This window comes from Aedes albopictus, chromosome 2 (assembly GCF_035046485.1).
Source record: "Aedes albopictus strain Foshan chromosome 2, AalbF5, whole genome shotgun sequence".
Taxonomy (NCBI): domain Eukaryota; kingdom Metazoa; phylum Arthropoda; class Insecta; order Diptera; family Culicidae; genus Aedes; species Aedes albopictus.
In genome coordinates, this window is record NC_085137.1 from 214635174 (window position 1) to 214658167 (window position 22994).

At 36.4% G+C, this 22994-nt stretch overlaps 1 protein-coding gene across 1 annotated transcript in view; it reads left to right on the plus strand.

Annotated features, from left to right (window-relative positions):
• The window catches only part of LOC109401721 (vesicular glutamate transporter 1), a 222338-nt gene that overhangs the window by 17048 nt on the left and 182296 nt on the right, over positions 1–22994 (plus strand). The window contains exon 2 of the mRNA XM_019674313.3: positions 7306–7544. Within this exon, the coding sequence (XP_019529858.3) occupies positions 7495–7544 (50 nt within the window). The 5' untranslated portion in view covers positions 7306–7494. The remainder of the gene's footprint in view (positions 1–7305; positions 7545–22994) is intronic.

The window sequence follows — 22994 nt, forward strand, 5'->3', positions numbered from 1 at the left end:
GTCTTCTGCAAAGTTGTAGAAAAATGTATTGTTGGAAAGTTTGCCGAACAAACTATTACCTTATTTGCTTAATTATAAGAGATATGTATCGTTTTGTGTGAACGACCCCTTAAAATAGTTTTTTCGTTATATCTTTTTCTGGGGATTTTTGGTAATTTTTGTGTGTTCTACACAGTTGTTCTTTGTTATGAAATACACCTCCTTCTGCTTTTTTATCATTGAAATAACGCTCCAGGTGGAACAGAGCCTGCATCTGAAGAAATTCTTACTGGTATTACTTCAGGAATATTGCTGGGATTTATTCATAAATTTCTGGTAGAAACCATCAGGAACTTTTGCTGGGATTACGCAGGTATCTCTCGCTGCAGATCATCCTGTTCTTTCAGCTGAAAATGCTTGAGAAACCCCAGCAGTAATTTCTGGAGAAGTCCTAGTAGCAATATCTGTTGCTATTCTAAGACGTAGTCCTGAAGGAATTCTTGAAGAAATCTCTGGAAACATAGCAATAGGATTTTATATAGGACCCCTTAGATAAATCTCTGCAGGATTCCTTGTAAGGATATGCAAAGGAACTATTGCAGACACCTTTGAAGCAATCCCTACAAGAATATTTAAAATAATCCCAACAGGCATTTGTTGAAGAATTTCAAGGTAATGTTTTCATAAATTTCTCTTGGGTTGTCTCCGGAATGCCTGTTGCGTTCCTCTAGGAATTGCTACTGGGATTGGCATCCAGGATTCTTGCAAGGAGTCCACTTGAAGTTCCTCCAGGAATTCTTTCTGTGATTTGTCAAGTGATTCCTCCAAGTATTTTTTCATGAATTCCTCCACGGATTTTTCTAATAAATCCTGCAATAGTTCTTCCAGTGATTCTCTATAGATACTTTCAGAAATTGCTCTCGAAATTCCTTCATTAATTTCGCCTGTAGTTCCAATGATTCCTTTATAATTCATTCTTCAGATTGCTCCTGCAATTTTTGCAAGGATACGTCCAAAAACTCTTCTGGCATTTTCACTAAAAATTCTTGCTGGGATTCCTCCAGCGATACCAGTATGGATTTCTTTAGAAACTAAGTACTCCTACTAGGAATCCTCTTCAGATTATTTTTGGAACTACTGCTGGGATTGCTACTGGACTGCTGCTGGGATTCTTCTATAAATTTTAGACTGGAATCCTCCAGTATTTTTTCTGAGTTTCCCACCTGCAGGAAATCATCCAGGAATTCCTTGAAGATTCTCAACAGTAATAATTAAAAATGCTGAAAATGCATGAAATTTCTCAAGAATTCAAAAAAAATCAGCAGGAGTTCCTGAAGGAATCTCAGCAGTAATGACTGGAATACAATAAGAAATTCCTAGAGCTATCTTTCACAAATTCTCTGAAGGATTCATAGCAGAAATTTCTGGAAGAATTACAAGAGATTCCCTTGAGGAATCCCAGAAAGAGTTTTCAGAGACACCCCAGCAGGCTTCCCAAATCTTTTGAGAAATCCTCTTGGAATTCCTCTAGAAATGTCTGATGGGTTCTCCTGGAAATTTCTGGAATTTTTCCATGGATTTCTCCTAGGATTCCTCCGCAAATTGCTTCGGTCATCCTTCCAGGGATTTTCCCAAGGATTCCTCCAATAATTTCTCTCGGAATAAACTTAGAAATTCCTGCACGGATTCATTCATGAACTTCTACCAGGATTTCTCCATGTATTCTTGCTGAGAATTCTCAAGCACTTCTAGATGGTATTTCTGAAGTTTTTGCTCTTGGGAATCCTCCTGAAGTATTTCTAGCAGGAATTGCTAAAAGAATTCCAGCAACACTTCTTGTAGGATTCCCACCACGAAAGCCCGGAAAACCCACAGTACCATTTCAGGACCAACAGAAATTCTCAAAGAAATTTGAAGAGGATTTCCAGAATACGAAGAGGAATTCAGAGAAAAATCACTAGAGGAATTTGGCAAAAAAAAAACCCTGGGTGAGTTTGTGAAGAAGTTATTTGATAATTTTGAAAGAAATTCCTGTAGGAATCAAATGAAGTAATCTTGGCGGAAACTCAGCACGCATTCTTGAGTAATCTTCACGGTGAATTTTTGGAGGTACCTTTTAAACATCTCTGTAGCAATCACAGAAGGAACTTCTGCAGGAATCACTCACTCACTCATGTATCCTGAGCACCTCTGGGGGTACATAGGGCCAGCGTAAAAGATCTCCATCCTGGACTGCTGCTGGCTTCAGCCTTGACCTCGACCCAGGTCAGGTTCGCCTTCTTTGATTTCCTTGTTGAGGCTTCGTCGCCACGGGCCCCTGAGTCTGTCTCTGCTGTGATGTCCTGCCGGATTCCAATCCAGCGCTTGCTTGTAGATTTCGTCTCCGTTCTTTCGTGGTGTGTGGTCGACTTCCTCCATTTACGTTCTCAAATTTCTGTTGATATCGGTTTCAAATGACATCGTCGATGGAGCTCAGTACTCGGAATCCAGTTCTGAGGCCACCAGGCCCAAATTATAAACCGCAGACATCGGCTGATGAAAATCTGTAGCTTTTGTATGGTCTCTGTTGACACGCACCACGATTCGCTGGCGTACAACAACATAGATTTCACGTTGGAGATGAAAATTCGAGTTTTGATGCGTTGACTGATCTGATTGGATCTCCATATATCGTAGATTCGGAAAAGCAGTCCTAGCCGTCTTGATCCGTGTTGATAGACAACGATTTGGTCTTGCTGACCTTGATGGTGGACCCGCCGTAGAGGAGCGTTCGGTCTGGTCGTCGAGCTTATTCTGCATGTTAGAGCATCGTTGGTCTTGTATGCTCCATTGCAATGAACTGCCAAACTAGCCTACGATACGGTTCACCGTCAATCGCCCGCACCATGATCTTGTCGATTACGATGAGAAACAGTTGCGGTGATAGTACCAAACTACCCGGATGGGATCCGACAAAGCTCCGGTATGCAGGACTCTGCATGTAAAAGCCTCGTACTGTGCTTCCATGAGGTTGACGATTTTATTCGAAACTCCTTTGCGTCTCAGGGCGCCCCACAGATTTTCGTGGCTCAGACGATCGAACGCTTTTTTGTACTCAATGAACACCAAAAAGAGGGACTCTTGGAATTCGTTCACCTGCTCCAGTATAATACGGAGCGTGACAATATAGTCAACACAAGATCTTCCGGCACGGAACCCTCTTGCTGCCGCCGGAGAGCCGCGTCTGTTTTTTCTTGTATCCGATTCAGGATAACTTTGGCACAGAACTTTGAAAACAACACACAATGGATCAATGCAGAAATCACAGTAGGTATCCTAGAAGATTTTCTAGAGGAATTCCTGAAGAAACTCTTGGAGAAATCCGCCGAAAATGTCAAGAGGAACTCTTGGGAATATGAAGAAATCTTTGGATAACGGCTCAAGGAATTCCTGCTGAAATGCTGAAATTCTTGCTGAGATTGCTCCAGAAGTATGTCCACGTTATCATATTCAAATCCATTCTGTGATTTCTCCAAGGATTTCTATAGATATTTCCAATGATTTTTCCAAATTTCTCTCTTTAGGAATTTTGTTTGAAATACTACTGGAAATCCCTGAAGGAATCACAGCAAGAAATTTTAAAGAAATATCTGGAGGATTCACAGCAGCACCTTTGTAGGAATCTCAGTTGTAAATACACAAGACAAGGGACTTGCCCTCTCCTTCATCCCGCATTTCTTTGTATTTATCAAAAAGAATTAATGAAAAAAGAAAAGGCTGCCTACGCTAGTGGTTGTTATTGCAAGGGGAATTTCTTCAATAAATTCTGGAAGAGACCTATTATCATTCCAGGTATTTCTATAATATTCGTTCCATGATTCCACCAGGGATTTCTCCAAGGACTCATTAAGAAAATCTATTTATGTTTTTCTTGAGATGCAGGCTCTGTTCCACCTGGAACGTTATTCCAATGATAATAAAGCAGAGGAAGGTGTATTTCATAACAAAGAACAGCTTTGTAGAACACACGAAAATTATCAAAAATCCCCAGAAAAAGATATAACGAAAAAACTATTTTGAGGGGTCGTTCACAAAAAACGACACATATCTCTTATAATTAAGCAAATAAGGTAATAGTTTGTTCGGCAAACTTTCCAACAATACATTTTTCTACAGCTTTGCAGAAGACACCAATACTCTATCTTCATTTTTGAAAAAAAGTGAATTTCTGTCGCACTTTTAGGTGGATTAATCACAAAAGTGAAAATCCCAAAATAAAGAGTTCAGTATACAGAACAAAATCTTCTAAGACACTATACCGCTAAAGTCAATACATAGAGCTGCAAAAAATGGGTTATGGTTGTGTACCCCAGTATACAGTATGTGGCAAGTTCCTCCGGAGATTATGTCCGGTGGCCACATCCGGTAGTTCCTTAACGGTCAAAAACTGTGTGGAAACAATGTTTGGTTGCAGAGGTATAAGTTTTAGTGAAAATAGAATGAGTTTAATAGCGAATCATAATGGAAAACACTCTGTGTACCGAAAAACAGCCCTTTTTATACGAATCTGACCCAGTGACCCACCGGAATAACTCCGACCATAGGGACCATTCCGACGTTCTCTGTCCACTTTTACAAACTAGACATATGTACGAGTGCGCTGTCAGAAAATTATTCAAATCCGTTGTGTATTCGCTGAACGGCGACATTTTTAGTTCATATGCGCTGACTCAGGCCGATACGGGTTAATACCGCTCATCATTTCTTGCACAGTAGAACTTTCAACTTGATCTGCCATCTTTTCCCACCACTTCTGCAAATCAGATGATTTTTTGATTGTTTTACCACATTTTTTAAGTTTGCCTTTGATAATTGCCCAAAATTTTTCGATGGGACGAAAATCTGGGCAATTCGTAGGGTTGATAGTTTTCTCAATAATATCAATGTTATTCCTTGTTTACCATTCCATGACATTTGCTGGTTTTTTTGCTTTGCTGGATGCGTTTAGTGTGTAAGATTCATGTTCGAAAGTTGAGTACTAAAGTAAATTTACTATTTTTTGTAAATTTCAAATTACAAACTGATCAAGTGTTAAGTATGAGGAAAAACGTTACTTTTCCTTACGGAATAATAGAACGGACTATTTCTCGGCGCAGAAAACACTACAGCTCTTTTAGATTTACAAGGGAGCCGTTACCAGTGTAAAACTTTTTTTCCTTACTTGCCTACTCAAGTAATTTTGAAGCGAAACCACTATTTATCCATTATATGCCCTATCTTTTTGCACAGTAATAGAAACTAGCCTTATGGGAAAAAAACGATCAAATGTATGCAGAAAAGAAAAGTTTTAAATGTTTGGACCTAGGAGATGCTGTAATTGACCCTACCATTTTTAATTTGAAGGTAGGTAAATATATGCCAAACATCTTTATTGAATACCGTAAAGTGACCCGACGTATGCGAAAAAAGTTATACCATTGACAAAGTGTGGTGAAATATAGAGATTTCCTAATTGATGATATTACTTTGCATGCGTAGGTAAACAATAAGAGTTTTTAGCCTATGGTGCCAAAGCTCTCGAGCAGATCCACCTTTCCTCGAACACTATGCCTTGTATATAAATAATCACCATTGCAGTACAGAACAAACGAAAACATCATTTCAAACCAACAAAAATAACTTACTCACTAAACTCACCGTGAGTAAAATGAGTAACTCACGCGTGAGTAATGACGTCATACTCTCGCGTGAGTATTACTCACTTGTGAGTAATACTCACGCGAGAGTATGACGTCATTACTCACACGTGAGTATACTCATACGCGAGTAACTCACAGCGTGAGCATTACTCGCAAATGAGTAAGGTGAGTGAGTATTTTTTACTCGTGAGCATGAGTTTCGCAACACTGGAGCAAACGCTGGTGGAAGTGAAAATTAGGCTCGGGTGGAGCTACCACAAATTAGGATCTGGAAGAGGCGGCATTCGTGCATTGGCTTCGTTATTTGTGTGCAAACCAAAAATATAAACTGAAATGGTCAGGTTTGAAATATTGTGAGAAATATTGCTTCTGATAGAGTGATGTGGAATTTGAAGACATAGAGAAGAAAAGCAAATAAGGTTGCCGCGAGCGGATGTCTACTTTAATCGATTGTCATTCTGCGTTCTCAAAAGGAATTTTATTTGATAGTTTCGCTGGTGGTTTGACTTGAATAACGCCACCCGGTCAGTTTTCCGCGTATGAAAGTGTAACTCTTCGCGTTCATTCGTGAGTTCCGGTGTAATGTCAGTAACCGCTAGCTCGGTTGATCGCTCCACGTTGTTTTAAGTGTTCGCGGTAATTAAACCAACTCTATTACGGTTGTTGCTGCACCGCTGGAGAAATGAGAGAACAACTATATATCGGCGGAACTTTCTAATTAAAAAAACGTCATTTTATTCACACATGTAATATTTACCATACCAAATACGCACCGGAAACAAAAAATGCATTTTTTTTATTCAGGAAGTGTTTATGCATTTCAGATATCCATTTGATATCCGGATGCATTAATGCGGGACTTACTGTTTCAGAAAACGACCTCTAGATGTACGTGGAGCTCCAGGCATACTTGAAATGGGTCGTTGGACGTGCAGTAGAGCTATCACCTTCCATCTCCAGGACTAAAACTGTTTGTGTCTATAAATAAATGTTAATATCAGACTCACCCGAACAGAAAAAAATCCTAGAAAAGTTAATGCGACTCTAATCGAACACATAACAATCGCTTTATACATATGCACAATAAAAGTATAACAACCCAAATCACAAGTGGCTCCAACGTTCCCTATTTATCTGTATTCAGAGCACATGAGGTCGTCAAAAATTTTTGCACTCTTCAGAAGGAAACTGAAAAGATGAATCTTGTCTAACCTCATATCATTACTATAATACATATTATCGCTTCACCGAGCTTGAGAACAGTTTTTGAGTTATAACAAATGTAAATTTGTTTGAAAAAAATACCACTTCAAAACTGACTGCAAATTTTTAACCTCCATATGTTTTGGTGCTTTTCATTGGAAAAGAAAACATTTTTTCTACCTGTTGATACTAAATAGCATATTTAAATGGAAACTAAAATGAGCATCATTATATGATAAATGCAATAAAACTCATTCGGTGGGTCAAAATTCCTGCCTATGCCAAAATAAGTCCTCTACTCCACTAATTTAATCCTGAAATAGTTATGCGCGCAACGATAATTCATAAAATAATTCAAATAATTCAAAATTCAATATTGTTGTTTAACTATTGCTTATTTTTTCTTTATTTATTAATCATTGTGTTTTCTTATATTTTTCCACAGATCACATTTCCATAGGGCTTTGTCAGTATGGTGTGATGCAATGAACTGTTACTCTAGTCGTCTAGTACTGTAGCTCCAGCTCCAACCAGAGGAGCTAAATCGAGGACGCCCGATTCCGATTCAGTCTATAGCTACTTATCACCATAGTTGTGTATAATACCTGAATTTGGAAGCACACCTCCTCGCAAAATGGCTGCCTTCGCTGGACTCAAGGATCGCGCTGCCAACGTATTCGGCGGGTAAGTACCCACCCATCCTGGGATTCATTTCGCAATGCCAAACAACCCCAATTTCTGCTGTATTTATCTTCATAAATTCATGTAAGCATTTTGCTGAATTGAGCTTCCACGCTTTGCTATCAAAAGGGTCTCTTTCGGTGCGTCAACAAAACTGAATTTTCGACATAATCCGGATTTGGATCCCGGCATTCACTCCTTGCACTCGACTGGAATCGGGGCGTTAGGGGAGCCACTGCAGTTAGGGGTTGCTATGGCACCAGTATGGTACATGGAATGGTATGGCCTTGGTTTGGGAAGCGAATATTTTTTTCCTTCTGAACTGCAAACAGCTCCTAACCCATGCTTGCTTTTCTTTTCGGGTAATATTTTGCGTATCTCTTCTTCTTCTTCTTTATGGCTCTACGTCCCTACTGGGACTTGGCCTGCCTCGCTTCAACTTAGTGTTCTTTGAGCACTTCCACAGTTATTAATGGAAGGGTTTTCTTTGCCTGCCATTGCATGAATTTGTATAATGTGAGGCAAGGACAATGACACACTATGCCCAGGGAGTCGAGAAAATTTTCCCGACTGGAACGGAAATCGAACCCGCCATCTTCGGATTGGAGATCCATGTTCTTAACTACTAGACTATCTGGAGACCAGTTTGCGTATCTCACATAGGTTAAATATTTTGTTTTTCTTTTGGAATGTGGTAAGAGGTTTCCTAGTCAAAAAATTTAGTTGCTACAGAAGCAACAAGCTGTTAGTCAAATATTTGTCAAAAAATAAGCCAATGCTCAAACATATTGTTTGTCTCGATCGAATTTTCATTAGTATCAAACTGATGTTGTCAAATTCTTTTCTTGTCAAATATTTGACCCTGTTACTTCAGACCGTAGGTTATAAATATTTGTTTGATATTCAAGTAACAAAATCTTGCCTACCTTTATCCTAAAGATACACTTTGCAGAACAGTTAAAAATACAATAACATTGCTTTGTAAAAATTCTAATTATCATACATAACAGCTTTATTTCTCTATGTTCAATTCAGTTACCACACTTCCCATCTTCATTCAAAAGATTGATATTGGCAATTTTGGTCACGTTCTGTGTTGGCACGAGAGCCGTCGGAAAATGAACCACCCACCACATTCTACAAGTGGGTAGGTATGTAGGTACTAGCTTCTCCAGTTCTCAAGCTCATCCCAAATCGAATCGCACCACACCCGAATGAGTGTTCACAAAAGTGGCTCTCGAAGAAAGAACAATGTGTGCTGAGGCGAAAAAGAAATAGCGACCGGTGGTTATTGCATTCCGGCACGATTCTTCGATTTTCGCGAAATTGGTTTTCGATGTGACTCAAGATGGTGTTGCAATTGAATTTTGATGGAAAACTAGACGTTGGTCGTTGGCTGTCGTCATCTCCACGGAAAACTTCGATGCGCACAAAATTGAATACTGAGCAGCTTAGCTCAATTTATTTCCATCCCTTCTTTTTGGAAACGAAACGGGACGGGACCTTCAATTATCGCATTTAATTAAATCGTTATCAAAACGGTCAGATCTGCCCATCGACGAGATTTTCCGCCGGCAAATTCGGTCTAATCCTCTTTACGGTGAATCTATTGTTGGTCAGACTGTTTGGCCCATCTCTTACCTATATTTATAGGGGGATTGGGGGCATAATGGACACCCGGGGCGAAATGGACACCCCTGTTTTTGCCAAAACTGTTGACTTTTATGTAAAACCTTCAATGCATAAGTGTAAAGGAACAAGTCATTGTTCTATTTTTCAAAAGTACCATCGATATTCCTTCAAAATAACCGAAATATCATTGAAATTGAAGTATGTTTTTCATATGGTGGATTTCTTATAATTTCGAAGCAGCAGCAAATAAGGTATAACGAGTGATTGAGTGTGTCCACCATACAAACAAATGAATTGTTAGCTTATCTACATGTATACGCAGATTTAGCAATGGATGAAGTATTATATTTTTGATCAAAATACACTAAAAATAGCAATTTTAATATTGTAGTCATTTCGGGGCGAAATGAACACTGGCAATTATGAATGGATGTACGCGCGTTGCATACTGTTAGGCGTTTTAGAGAGTTTGAAAAAAACTAATCCGATTATCTTATCCTAAAATTTATTTAATTAGCTTTGAAGTTATGTAAACTCGTCTAAGATGGAGTATTATATCTGTGGTATTGATCTTCGTTGGCAAATTACTTATCTGGTCGATATTCTCTAAAATACAGCATAAAATATGCAGGGGTGTCCATTATGCCCCGATGGGTGTCCATTTCGCCCCGTACCTTTCCTGCCAGCCCCAAAAAACACACGGTTTTCAATTCATTATTTCTTCACAATAATGACATTTTACCAGTTGTAAATGATTGAAATACGTAGGAAACAAGTTGAAGTTGTAAGCCAACTGATAATATGTTAAGTTTTTGTCTGTTATACAGGCCTAACATACTCATTTGCTTAGGGTGTCCATTATGCCCCTAATACCCCTATACATTTGAAGCCTTCCCATTCCAGTCGGAACACGGCACCGAGGGTAGATACCTACTAAAATAACATGTTTCAGTGTCCTTGTTGTTGGTGGATCTGTTTTCGGATCCGCCTACCGTTCATTCAATTGCTCGAAGCATCCATTTCGCTTCCCGGTGTATGGGTGGTTGCGTGGGTTTCGCCAACACTGCCTGGTCTGACGACGAGACGACTGACTGGTGTTCTGCCTTTTAATAGAATTTATTTATAATAATGCCTCTTAATAGAGACTAATGGGAGATTATGAAAATTTTAGAATGCACAGTGGGCATAAACAGCAGTCTGGTGCGCACTGATAGGGGTGGGAAAAGGGGTAGAGAAAGAGTTCTTCAATTTAATTAACGGGTACATTTCCTCCTTTTATTAGGTGGAATTTTGAGAAGTTGTTGTAGAAATCGATGATCACTGTTTTTAACTGACTTGGAAACTTACACTGGGCTTCTTCTACTTCTTTGCCAAGCCTCTGAATTTAAACAAAGCCTGGGTTGAGGTAAGTCGTTGACACTCTAAGTGTCTCACAATTGAAATTTTCAAAAAAGTTTGTTATCACAATATTAGACTAATCCTAAATAAAATCTTAAGATGAGTCCCTGAGATAATCCAGGAGGAATCCCCAAAAGGAATATTAAGAATTCAAGATGAAATTCTTGAAGAAATCCAAAAAGAATTCATTAAAAACTCCAGACGATTTTCCTGAAAAGATCTCGGGCTAAATCTCTGTAGCAATCTGTGGAGAAATTCCTTATAAAAACCCGCGAAGAGTTACTGAAATCTTTGAGAGAAGCGCTCAAAGAATCTAGTAGAAATCCCAGAAAGATTCCCTGGATGGATCTCGGGAGAAATATCTGGAAAAATACCGGGAGAAATTTTCAGAGGGGTTCTGTGGGAATCCTTGAAATAACCCCTGAAAGGATCTCTTGAGGAACCCCTATAGGAAACCTGGGAAGAATCAATGGAGGAATTATTGGGGAGATGCCGGAAACAATCAATGAAGATATCACAGAGGAAATACCTGGAGGAATTTCAAGAGGAATTAATGTAGATATTCCAGGACAACTCTTTGAAGGAATTCATAGAGAAATTCTGGAAGGAATCCAGGAAAAAGTTTCTGAAAAAAAATAATTTTTACCGAACTTTGATAAAGCTTCACTTTGGTATAACTCGGTAATCTGAACTTTGACAGAATTTAAAAGAAATAAATAGGATATTGTAATAAAATAGAAGTGAAGTATCCGACATTTACAGTTCAATTATTTCGATGCACCTTAAAATTTACGCAAGAGAAAACATAATACAAAATGAACGATTGGATTTCCTTTAGTTTGAAAGTAAATTTTAAAGTTATGCTTGTGCAGAAATAAATTTCTTCTATGTTTCCAAAGATTTTGTATTAATTCCATGATTTCTTTATTTCTAAAATGTGTGATAGAATATGTAAATCAGTAAAGTTGTGTAGTGTCCCATGATACCAGATTATTTAAATTTGTTAATGGAATTCTGGCAACTAATCACTTGAACACAAAAATCTTAATTTTAGCTAAAAAAAGAAAAGAGCTCATTAATTAAAAAAATGTAGCATAAGTGCTGCTTAACGAAAGTTTATAATAACCTGTCACAAAAGCGATAACACACATTTATTAAAAAATAGACTAAATTTTCAAAAATGGCTTATGTTATGTTCTAGTGGGTCGCCAAACTCTATTACAATTAAAAGTGGGTCGCAAGCTGAAAAAGTTTGAGAACCCCTGTTTTAGAGGAAATCTGGAAATGAAATTGCAGAACGAATTCCTGGAGGAATCCTTGACAGAATACTGGTGGAAACCCTGAGAATACTGCTGAAAAAACCCCTTAAAAATGCCAGAAGCAATTGGCTTCCTTAGTGGTGTTGAGATAATTCCATATTCTGAATCTGCATGCTAAACTGAGCCGAAATCCAAATTTTCATCAACTTTGGTGCCCGGTAACCTATTTAAAAATCAATTTGAAATTTGTATGGGAGCGATTTGTCGAATCATCCCTCGTCGCATTTTGTACTGAACGGAGCTGTCAGGCAGTTGCCCAGCTGTCAGAAGGTGATTTCATAAAATCTCTTTGAAAATGATTTTAGGTACCAAAATAATGTTCTAAAAATCTGAAAAATATCATGGCGGCTCAGAAAAAGGTGCTGTTTTGTTTAAAAATAAAAAAAATCATGGATTTTTTCTTAATTTTAAAACCCAATTAATAGAAGAATCTCGGGTGAAACATTAAATAAATCCTGCAATTAATCTCTGGAAGAATCTAGAGAGGAATCTAACAGAACCCATAAAAGAAAACCAACCAACAGAATTTTTTTAAGATATCCTGGAAAAAATGTCGAAGGAAAGAAATTCCTAAATGAATTTCGAGAGGCATCAATGAAGGGATGTTGGAAGGAATCCTGGGAGAAATCCTTGAAAAAAAAATCTCTGGGTGATTCTTGGGTGACATCCCCGAAGGAAACTCGTGAAAAAGTAATGAATAAATCCCGGGGAGTATCTTTGAAGGAAGCCCGGATAAAATCTCTGGAAGAGTCCCGGAAAAAAGACAGGAAGAATCCAAAGCTTACTTTGTATTGAGAAAATTCCCGCGAGAGATTATCAAACATAAGGAAGGAAACAATGAATAAATTTCGGAGAAATTCTTAACGGAATTCCAGAAAAAAAACCTGAAGGAATCCTTGACAGAATCCCGAAGGAATCCCAGGAAAAATCCCTAAATGGAACCCGGGAAGGATCAATGCAGGAACGAATTGCAAAAGGTATCTCGAGGCAAATGCCAAAACAAATACCTGAAACAATCCTGGAAAATATCAATGAAAGAATCCCTGAAGGAAACCCAGGAGAAATCATTAAAGAATTCTCGAGAGAAATCAATGAAGAATCTCGGGTGGAATCCCTGGGAGAATTTTGGAGGTATCCCTGAAAGAATCATGGGAAGAATCTCTCTGCAAATACTGGGAGGAACCTCTGGAAGAATCCCGGCATGAATCCTTTGAATACACTAGTTTACAGCATATTTGAACTCGGTAAGCTGATGATCATTTTTGGTGTAGAATCATGCCCTGAGTTCGAAAACGCGAAGGAAAAAAATTCCAGTAGAGCAGAAATTTTTTCGACTTTCCATACAAGGTTGATGATTTGAAATCGATTTTTGTTCTATTTTTAAGCAACGTCGCTCACTTCACACATCTCATTCTCCGTAATAAATGCTCCGATTGAGCTGATTTTTTTACTGTAACTCGCATATATATGATAGCCAAATAAACGTTAAGAGAGAATTTTCAGATTGTTTTTTTTCTTATTGTAAAAAGTACATTTCTTCATATATTTTTGGAAATTTGGCTAAAATTTAAGGAGATCGTCCCTAAAACTCGCCAATATCTTGAATTTCATCAATCTGACGCAAAACCTGCAATCAGATGATTGAATGGTATTGTATTCAGCTTTTAATTTATGGAAAATGATTTGAAATTGGTTGAACAAAACGCAAGATGTTTGAATTTTAATAAATTTCATATTTTTAAAAGTTGTAAAACTCGATATTGAGTTAAAACTCAAAAACTGCTCTACTTAAAATTTTTTGAAACACGGTTTCGAAATCAGTGCTAAATTGTGCTTCAAAAATTTTGGTCGTTGACAGAAGTTCACGACTTTCGTTTTATTTTGTTAACTAGTGATATTTGCTTGAATATTCTGAGTAGAATGCTGAGAGGAATCCCAAGTGAAATCTTGAAACAAACCTCTACAGGATTCTCGGCAGGTATTACTAAGACCCCCTGGAATGTCCCTGGGACCCCTGAAGCGCCTCAGAGACCCACTCCATAGCCCCTTAGACTCCCTGGACGCATTGTAAATCTCCTGAGATCTCCTGAAACACCGTGTAAGCACCCCTTTGAAACCCCAGGGACCCCATACAATGCTCCTAAGATCCTCTGAGACCCCCTGAAACTCCCCTGAGAGCACTCGGTACCTCCTTGAAACTGTATTTGGTATGGAGTTGGTGCCAATTGAATGATCAGAGGATTATTATTTTTATTCCTGTTCGAGTCTGTCACTGCGACCAGTTTTCAGTTTTATTGTGACAGTACCCGTATCCTTAGTGTAGTGTATGCCGCATTACTCCATTTGCCATTGAATGGCAATAACGAATCGATTTAATTACAGTTTTTGTTTAGTTTACTTATAGAAAACAAAACAAAAGCACTGATACCACCGCTGATACTTGGCCATGAATCGGAAACCTAGCATCACCTTTGTTTTTCTGCTAAATTCTTCCCAGTAGGAATTTGAAGACCCGGGTTTTAAAATTAGCAGCAATATCGTTCTAATAAAGGAACATTTATTCAATATTAAGGATTCTAGTATGTTCCTTGCATACCAGCACTTACCATCTGGATCCCTAACCCAATTTGATTTTCTTTGTATTGTGTTTAGCCTCGGATGAGGAGGGTTTTAACTATTTGCTATATAAAGTTGGCTAACCGACATTAAGGTAAGGCCATCAGCGTTCAATTTCGAAACAACGCCTTTTGCCGCTTATCCTGCTTGATGTATGCAAGTTGTTATTGAACACAATATATGTTGATGTTAAAATCTGAGTGATGCCCGCTCAGACTGGAATCTACCTGTCTAATTCAAGTCTACCTAGTTAAGACACCTCTTCATTTTTTTATCATGGACATTCACTCTGGTTTCCGACGTGGCTATATTTTGACATTGGATTTCGCCTGTTTACAATTCTTTGATAAAAAAAAAAGAAAAACAATTATCGCGTGGTGTTTCGTGCCGGTGCCGTATTTTTCCTGTGTACCGTCGTTTCGTCCGTCGTGTCCGGGGCCAACATCACTCGCAACGAGGTGGTGCAATCCTGCTGCGGTTATCGTGGATTGTCACCGTTGCCGACTCGACCAAGAAAAGCAAAAGATCGATTGCAGGGGATTTCCTGGAAAAGGTAAGTAGGTAGTTTGTCATATACGAGGGACTTCGATTCGATTGATGGAGTCGAAGCAATCAAATCGAAAAGGTACCTAACTTGAATGTATTTTTATTCATCCCATCCTGTAGGCACTTCAGCTTGGACGGAAAATTCTGCCGCCTCAACGAACGATGCAGTTTTCTTGTCCAGGAAGTTTGTTGCAGTCAGTACTACCACTGTGGTACTACCATGAAGGGCATCGGAGGCGGAATTGCCGCTTGCAGTAGGAGCGCGTTCGACGGATTTAAACGGATATCAACAGCGAGGAGACCAAACGGAAGCGGATAGTGGTTCGCCGGGAGATGCACTGGTGAACGTACGGGCTGCAGCACATCGAACCTTCTGTGGAGAAGCAGTGTCGTTCCGCCGCAACCGCAAAGCCCTGCCGAACTCGCTCCTGAAGATGATCCGGATGCTGCACGCCGGCATCCTCTACAGTACCGCCGGTCGGTCCGGATAATTGCTGTTTGACCTCACCTACCCAACTCGGCTACAGATTGTTTGCGAAGTGTTAAATTAATTTTTCGTAAGTATTTGTGAAATCATCACGCGGTTTCATGCTGTTTATGACAAACTTTCAAAATATTGTTATATTACTGTTCAGCTATGATTACTTCTTCCTTCTGGCTTCACGTTTCCACTGGAACTTAGCCTGCCTCTTTTCAACGTAATGTTATTTGAGCACTTCCACATTTATTGATTAAAGGGATTCCTTGCCTACCGTTGTAATCGGAACGGGAATCGTATCCGCCGTTTTTGGATTGGCGGTCTATACCTCGGTCCATACCCTTATCCACTAGGCTAAATGGAGACCCTATTAGTTTTGAATGGGACTCAAAAATGTCAAGATTTAAGCTTCAGGTTTATGTATGTTCATTTCTGATTATTCGATACATATTAATACAATCAATAGAACTATTTTTCCAATGTCAATAACCTACTAAGAACATCGTCTTTTTTTTTTATAGATTACTGGGACAAAGCATGCGTTTCAACTAGCCTGTTCTAGGAGCACTTCCGCAGTTAATAATTGAGATCTTTCTTTGCCAATGACCATTTTGCATTTTGTATTTTATGTCCAGCATATTTCCGTAAAGAAACAATCATGGACGGACCAGGAATTGCACCCGTCAACCATGGTCATAGTTTCTAAAATACATCCCAGATAACTGGGGGTTCCTTTAACCCTCCTTTGGCGTTAGGGTCATTTTTTATCCAAATCGTACACTACGTCGTCAGCGAGCTGCTGCCAACGTGATGCAATATGTATTGAGCTGTAAGATAGTAAAATTGTACAATTTTTAGAATGCATCCCAGGTGGCTGGTCAAGGAATCAAATAATGGCCAAGGATTTTTAGAAATCTTTGAATAATTTATGTGAAATTATGGGGAATATTTTCTCCCATATCTACAGCTGTGAAGCCGTTGTATTTAGCATGGCCATGCTGAAGATGACGGGTTCGATTTCCGGAACTTTTCGCAAAGGAAATTTCTCTGAGTTCTTTGGGCATTAAGTATCCTCGTACCTGCCATCTGAATATTTCTGCGAAAAATGTTAAAATATTTTCAAAATCATTAAAAATTTTTTTGTGAAATTATTTATTTTCAAAAGTGGTAGAGAATAGAGAATACATCCCAGAATCTGAGAATTCCTGAGAATTTTTAGGGAGTCTCAGGAATTATTTAAATATATTCCGAAATGCTACTGATTTCTACAAATGGTTGAGAATGTTTTCTACAGTTACAATTCAAATAAATCGGCACCAACATTTCAAAAGGGCGTAACTGCATTTTGAAACAAACCACTCTTTCACATCTGTGGGTCATATTTTAAGTTTCCCACGAAATTCACAAACATTACTAGACAGAGAAATTGCTCTTCTTTCCTATACTGGCGGTGATTTGCATGGCGGCATTGAAATACGATCCACAGATGTGAAAGAGAGGTTTGTTTCAAAATGCAGTTACGCCCTTTTGAAATGTTGGTGCCGAAATGGGAATTTCTAAGAATCTCCACGGATTCTCAGGAATTATTTTGATGTTTTCCGTTATCCTTCTAATTTCTAAAAATGATTGAGAATATTTTCTGCAGTTCCTAGAGTACATCTCAGATAACAGGGAATTTCTGAGAATCTCATTCTTCTAATTTCTAAAAATTATAGAGAATATTTTCTGCAGTTTCTGGAGTACATCTCAGATAACAGGGAATTTCTGAGAATCTTATGGGATTCTCAGAAATTATTTTAAATATTTTTCGTTATTTTTCTAATTTCTAAAAATGATTGAGAATATTTTCTGCAGTTCCTAGAATACATCCCAGATGACTAAGAATTTCTGAGAATCTCTAGGGATTCTCAGGAATTATTTTAATATTTTCCGTTATTCTTCTAATTTCTAAAAATGATTGAGAATATTTTCTGCAGTTCCTGGAGTACATCTCAGATAACAGGGAATTTCTGAGAATCTCTAGGGATTCTTAGAAATTATTTTAATATTTTCCGTTATTCGTCTCATTTCTAAAAACGATTGAGAATATTTTCTGCAGTTCCTAGAATACATCTCAGATGACTGAGAATTTCTGAGAACTCTAGGGATTCTCAGGAATTATTTCAATATTTTCCGTTATTCTTCTAATTTCTAAAAATGATTGAGAATATTTTCTGCAGTTCCTAGAGTACATCTCAGATAACAGGGAATTTCTGAGAATCTCATGGGATTCTCAGGAAATATTTTAATATTTTCCGTTATTCTTCTAATTTCTAAAAATTATAGAGAATATTTTCTGCAGTTCCTGGAGTACATCTCAGATAACAGGGAATTTCTGAGAATCTTATGGAATTCTCAGAAATTATTTTAAATATTTTTCGTTATTTTTCTAATTTCTAAAAATGATTGAGAATATTTTCTGCAGTTCCTAGAATACATCCCAGATGACTAAGAATTTCTGAGAATCTCTAGGGATTCTCAGGAATTATTTAAATATTTTCCGTTATTCTTCTAATTTCTAAAAATGATTGAGAATATTTTCTGCAGTTCCTAGAATACATCTCAAATGACTAAGAATTTCTGAGAATGTCTAGGGATTCTCAGGAATTATTTTAATATTTTCCGTTATTCTTCTAATTTTTAAAAATGATTGAGAATATTTTCTGCAGTTCCTAGAATACATCTCAGATGACTGAGAATTTCTGAGAATCTCTAGGGATTCTGAGGAATTATTTTAATATTTTCCGTTATTCTTCTAATTTCTTAAAATAATTGAGAATATTTTCTGCAGTTCCTAGAGTACATGTCAGATAACAGGAAATTTCTGAGAATCTCGAGGGATTCTCAGAAATTATTTTAATATTTTCCGTTATTTTTCTAATTTCTAAAAATGATGGAGAATATTTTCTGCAGTTCCTACAATACATCCCAGATGACTAAGGATTTCTGAGAATCTCTAGGGATTCTCAGGAATTATATAAATATTTTCCGCTTTTCTTCTAAATTCTAAAAATGATTGAGAATATTTTCTGCAGTTCCTAGAGTACATCCCAGATAACAACAAATTTCTGAGAATCTCTAGAGATTCTCAGAAATTATTTTAATATTTTCCGTTATTCTTCTAATTTCTAAAAATGATTGAGAATATTTTCTGCAGTTCCTGGAATACATCTCAGATGACTGAAAATTTCTGAGAATCTCTAGGGATTCTCAGGAATTATTTTAATATTTTCCGTTATTCTTCTAATTTCTAAAAATGATTGAGAATATTTTCTGCAGTTCCTAGAGTACATCCCAGATAACAACAAATTTCTGAGAATCTCTAGAGATTCTCAGAAATTATTTTAATATTTTCCGTTATTCTTCTAATTTCTAAAAATGATTGAGAATATTTTCTGCAGTTCCTGGAATACATCTCAGATGACTGAAAATTTCTGAGAATCTCTAGGGATTCTCAGGAATTATTTTAATATTTTCCGTTATTCTTCTAATTTCTAGAAATGATTGAGAATATTTTCTGCAGATAACAGGGAATTTCTGAGAATCTCTAGGGATTCTTAGGAATTATTTTAATATTTTCCGTTATTCTTCTAATTTCTAAAAATGATTGAGAATATTTTCTGCAGTTCCTAGAGGACATCTCAGATAACAGGGAATTTCTGAGAATCTCTAGAGATAACTGGGAATTTCTGAGAATCATTAGGGATTCTCAGGAATTATTTTAATATTTTCCGTTTTTTCTCATTTCTAAAAATGATTGAGAATATTTTCTGCAGTTCCTAGAATACATCTCAGATGACTGAGAATTTCTGAGAATCTCTAGGGATTCTCAGGAATTATTTTAATATTTTCCGTTATTCTTCTAATTTCTAAAAATGATTGAGAATATTTTCTGCAGTTCCTAGAGGACATCTCAGATAACAGGGAATTTCTGAGAATCTCTAGAGATAACTGGGAATTTCTGAGAATCATTAGGGATTCTCAGGAATTATTTTAATATTTTCCGTTTTTTCTCATTTCTAAAAATGATTGAGAATATTTTCTGCAGTTCCTAGAATACATCTCAGATGACTGAGAATTTCTGAGAATCTCTAGGGATTCTCAGGAATTATTTTAATATTTTCCGTTATTCTTCTAATTTCTAAAAATGATTGAGAATATTTTCTGCAGTTCCTAGAATACATCCCCGATGACTAAGAATTTCTGAGAATCTCTAGGGATTCTCAGGAATTATTTTAATATTTTCCGTTATTCTTCTAATTTCTAAAAATGATTGAGAATATTTTCTGCAGTTCCTAGAATACATCTCAAATGACTAAGAATTTCTGAGAATGTCTAGGGATTCTCAGGAATTATTTTAATATTTTCCGTTATTCTTCTAATTTTTAAAAATGATTGAGAATATTTTCTGCAGTTCCTAGAATACATCTCAGATGACTGAGAATTTCTGAGAATCTCTAGGGATTCTGAGGAATTATTTTAATATTTTCCGTTATTCTTCTAATTTCTAGAAATGATTGAGAATATTTTCTGCAGTTCCTAGAGCACATCTCAGATAACAGGGAATTTCTGAGAATCTCATGGGATTCTCAGGAATTATTTTAATATTTTCCGTTATTCTTCTAATTTCTAGAAATGATTGAGAATATTTTCTGCAGTTCCTGGAGTACATCTCAGATAACAGGGAATTTCTGAGAATCTCTAGGGGTTCTCAGAAATTATTTTAATATTTTCCGTTATTCGTCTCATTTCTAAAAACGATTGAGAATATTTTCTGCAGTTCCTAGAATACATCTCAGATGACTGAGAATTTCTGAGAACTCTAGGGATTCTCAGGAATTATTTAAATATTTTCCGTTATTCTTCTAATTTCTAAAAATGATTGAGAATATTTTCTGCAGTTCCTGGAGTACATCTCAGATAACAGGGAATTTCTGAGAATCTCATGGGATTCTCAGGAAATATTTAAATATTTTCCGTTATTCTTCTAATTTCTAAAAATTATAGAGAATATTTTCTGCAGTTCCTGGAGTACATCTCAGATAACAGGGAATTTCTGAGAATCTTATGGAATTCTCAGAAATTATTTTAAATATTTTTCGTTATTTTTCTAATTTCTAAAAATGATTGAGAATATTTTCTGCAGTTCCTAGAATACATCCCAGATGACTAAGAATTTCTTAGAATCTCTAGGGATTCTCAGGAATTATTTTAATATTTTCCGTTATTCTTCTAATTTCTAAAAATGATTGAGAATATTTTCTGCAGTTCCTAGAATACATCTCAAATGACTAAGAATTTCTGAGAATGTCTAGGGATTCTCAGGAATTATTTTAATATTTTCCGTTATTCTTCTAATTTTTAAAAATGATTGAGAATATTTTCTGCAGTTCCTAGAATACATCTCAGATGACTGAGAATTTCTGAGAATCTCTAGGGATTCTGAGGAATTATTTTAATATTTTCCGTTATTTTTCTAATTTCTAAAAATGATGGAGAATATTTTCTGCAGTTCCTACAATACATCCCAGATGACTAAGGATTTCTGAGAATCTCTAGGGATTCTCAGGAATTATTTTAATATTTTCCGTTATTCTTCTAATTTCTAAAAATGATTGAGAATATTTTCTGCAGTTCCTAGAGGACATCTCAGATAACAGGGAATTTCTGAGAATCTCTAGAGATAACTGGGAATTTCTGAGAATCATTAGGGATTCTCAAGAATTATTTTAATATTTTCCGTTTTTTCTCATTTCTAAAAATGATTGAGAATATTTTCTGCAGTTCCTAGAATACATCTCAGATGACTGAGAATTTCTGAGAATCTCTAGGGATTCTCAGGAATTATTTCAATATTTTCCGTTATTTTTCTCATTTCTAATAATGACTGAGAATATTTTCTGCAGTTCCTGGAATACATCTCAGATGACTGAAAATTTCTGAGAATCTCCAGGGATTCTCAGGAATTATTTTGCAGTCCCTAGAACACATCTCAGATGACTGAAAATTTCTGAGAATCTCTAGGGATTCTCAGGAATTATTTTAATATTTTCCGTTATTTTTCTCATTTCTAAAAATGATTGAGAGTATTTTCTGCAGTTCCTAGAATACATCTCAGATGACTGAGAATTTCTGAGAATCTCTAGGGATTCTCAGGAATTATTTTAATATTTTCCGTTATTCTTCTAATTTCTAGAAATGATTGAGAATATTTTCTGCAGATAACAGGGAATTTCTGAGAATCTCTAGGGATTCTTAGGAATTATTTTAATATTTTCCGTTATTCTTCTAATTTCTTAAAATGATTGAGAATATTTTCTGCAATTCCTAGAGGACATCTCAGATAACAGGGAATTTCTGAGAATCTCTAGAGATAACTGGGAATTTCTGAGAATCATTAGGGATTCTCAGGAATTATTTTAATATTTTCCGTTTTTTTTCTCATTTCTAAAAATGATTGAGAATATTTTCTGCAGTTCCTAGAATACATCTCAGATGACTGAGAATTTCTGAGAATCTCTAGGGATTCTCAGGAATTATTTTAATATTTTCCGTTATTCTTCTAATTTTTAAAAATGATTGAGAATATTTTCTGCAGTTCCTAGAATACATCTCAGATGACTGAGAATTTCTGAGAATCTCTAGGGATTCTCAGGAATTATTTTTTATATTTTTCGTTATTCTTCTAATTCCTAAAAATGATTGAGAATATTTTCTGCAGTTCCTGGAATACATCTCAGATGACTGAAAATTTTTGAGAATCTCTAGGGATTCTCAGGAATTATTTTAATATTTTCCGTTATTCTTCTAATTTCTAGAAATGATTGAGAATATTTTCTGCAGATAACAGGGAATTTCTGAGAATCTCTAGGGATTCTCAGGAATTATTTCAATATTTTCCGTTATTTTTCTCATTTCTAAAAATGACTGAGAATATTTTCTGCAGTTCCTGGAATACGTCTCAGATGACTGAAAATTTCTGAGAATCTCCAGGGATTCTCAGGAATTATTTTAATATTTTCCATTATTTTTCTCATTTCTAAAAATGATTGAGAATATTTTCTGCAGTCCCTAGAATACATCTCAGATGACTGAAAATTTCTGAGAATCTCTAGGGATTCTCAGGAATTATTTTAATATTTTCCGTTATTTTTCTCATTTCTAAAAATGATTGAGAATATTTTCTGCAGTTCCTGGAATACATCTCAGATGACTGAGAATTTCTGAGAATCTCTTGGGATTCTCAGGAATTATTTTAATATTTTCCGTTATTCTTCTAATTTCTAAAAATGATTGAGAATATTTTCTGCAGTTCCTAGAATACATCTCAGATGACTGAGAATTTCTGAGAATCTCTAGGGATTCTCAGGAATTATTTTAATATTTTCCGTTATTCTTCTAATTTCTAGAAATGATTGAGAATAT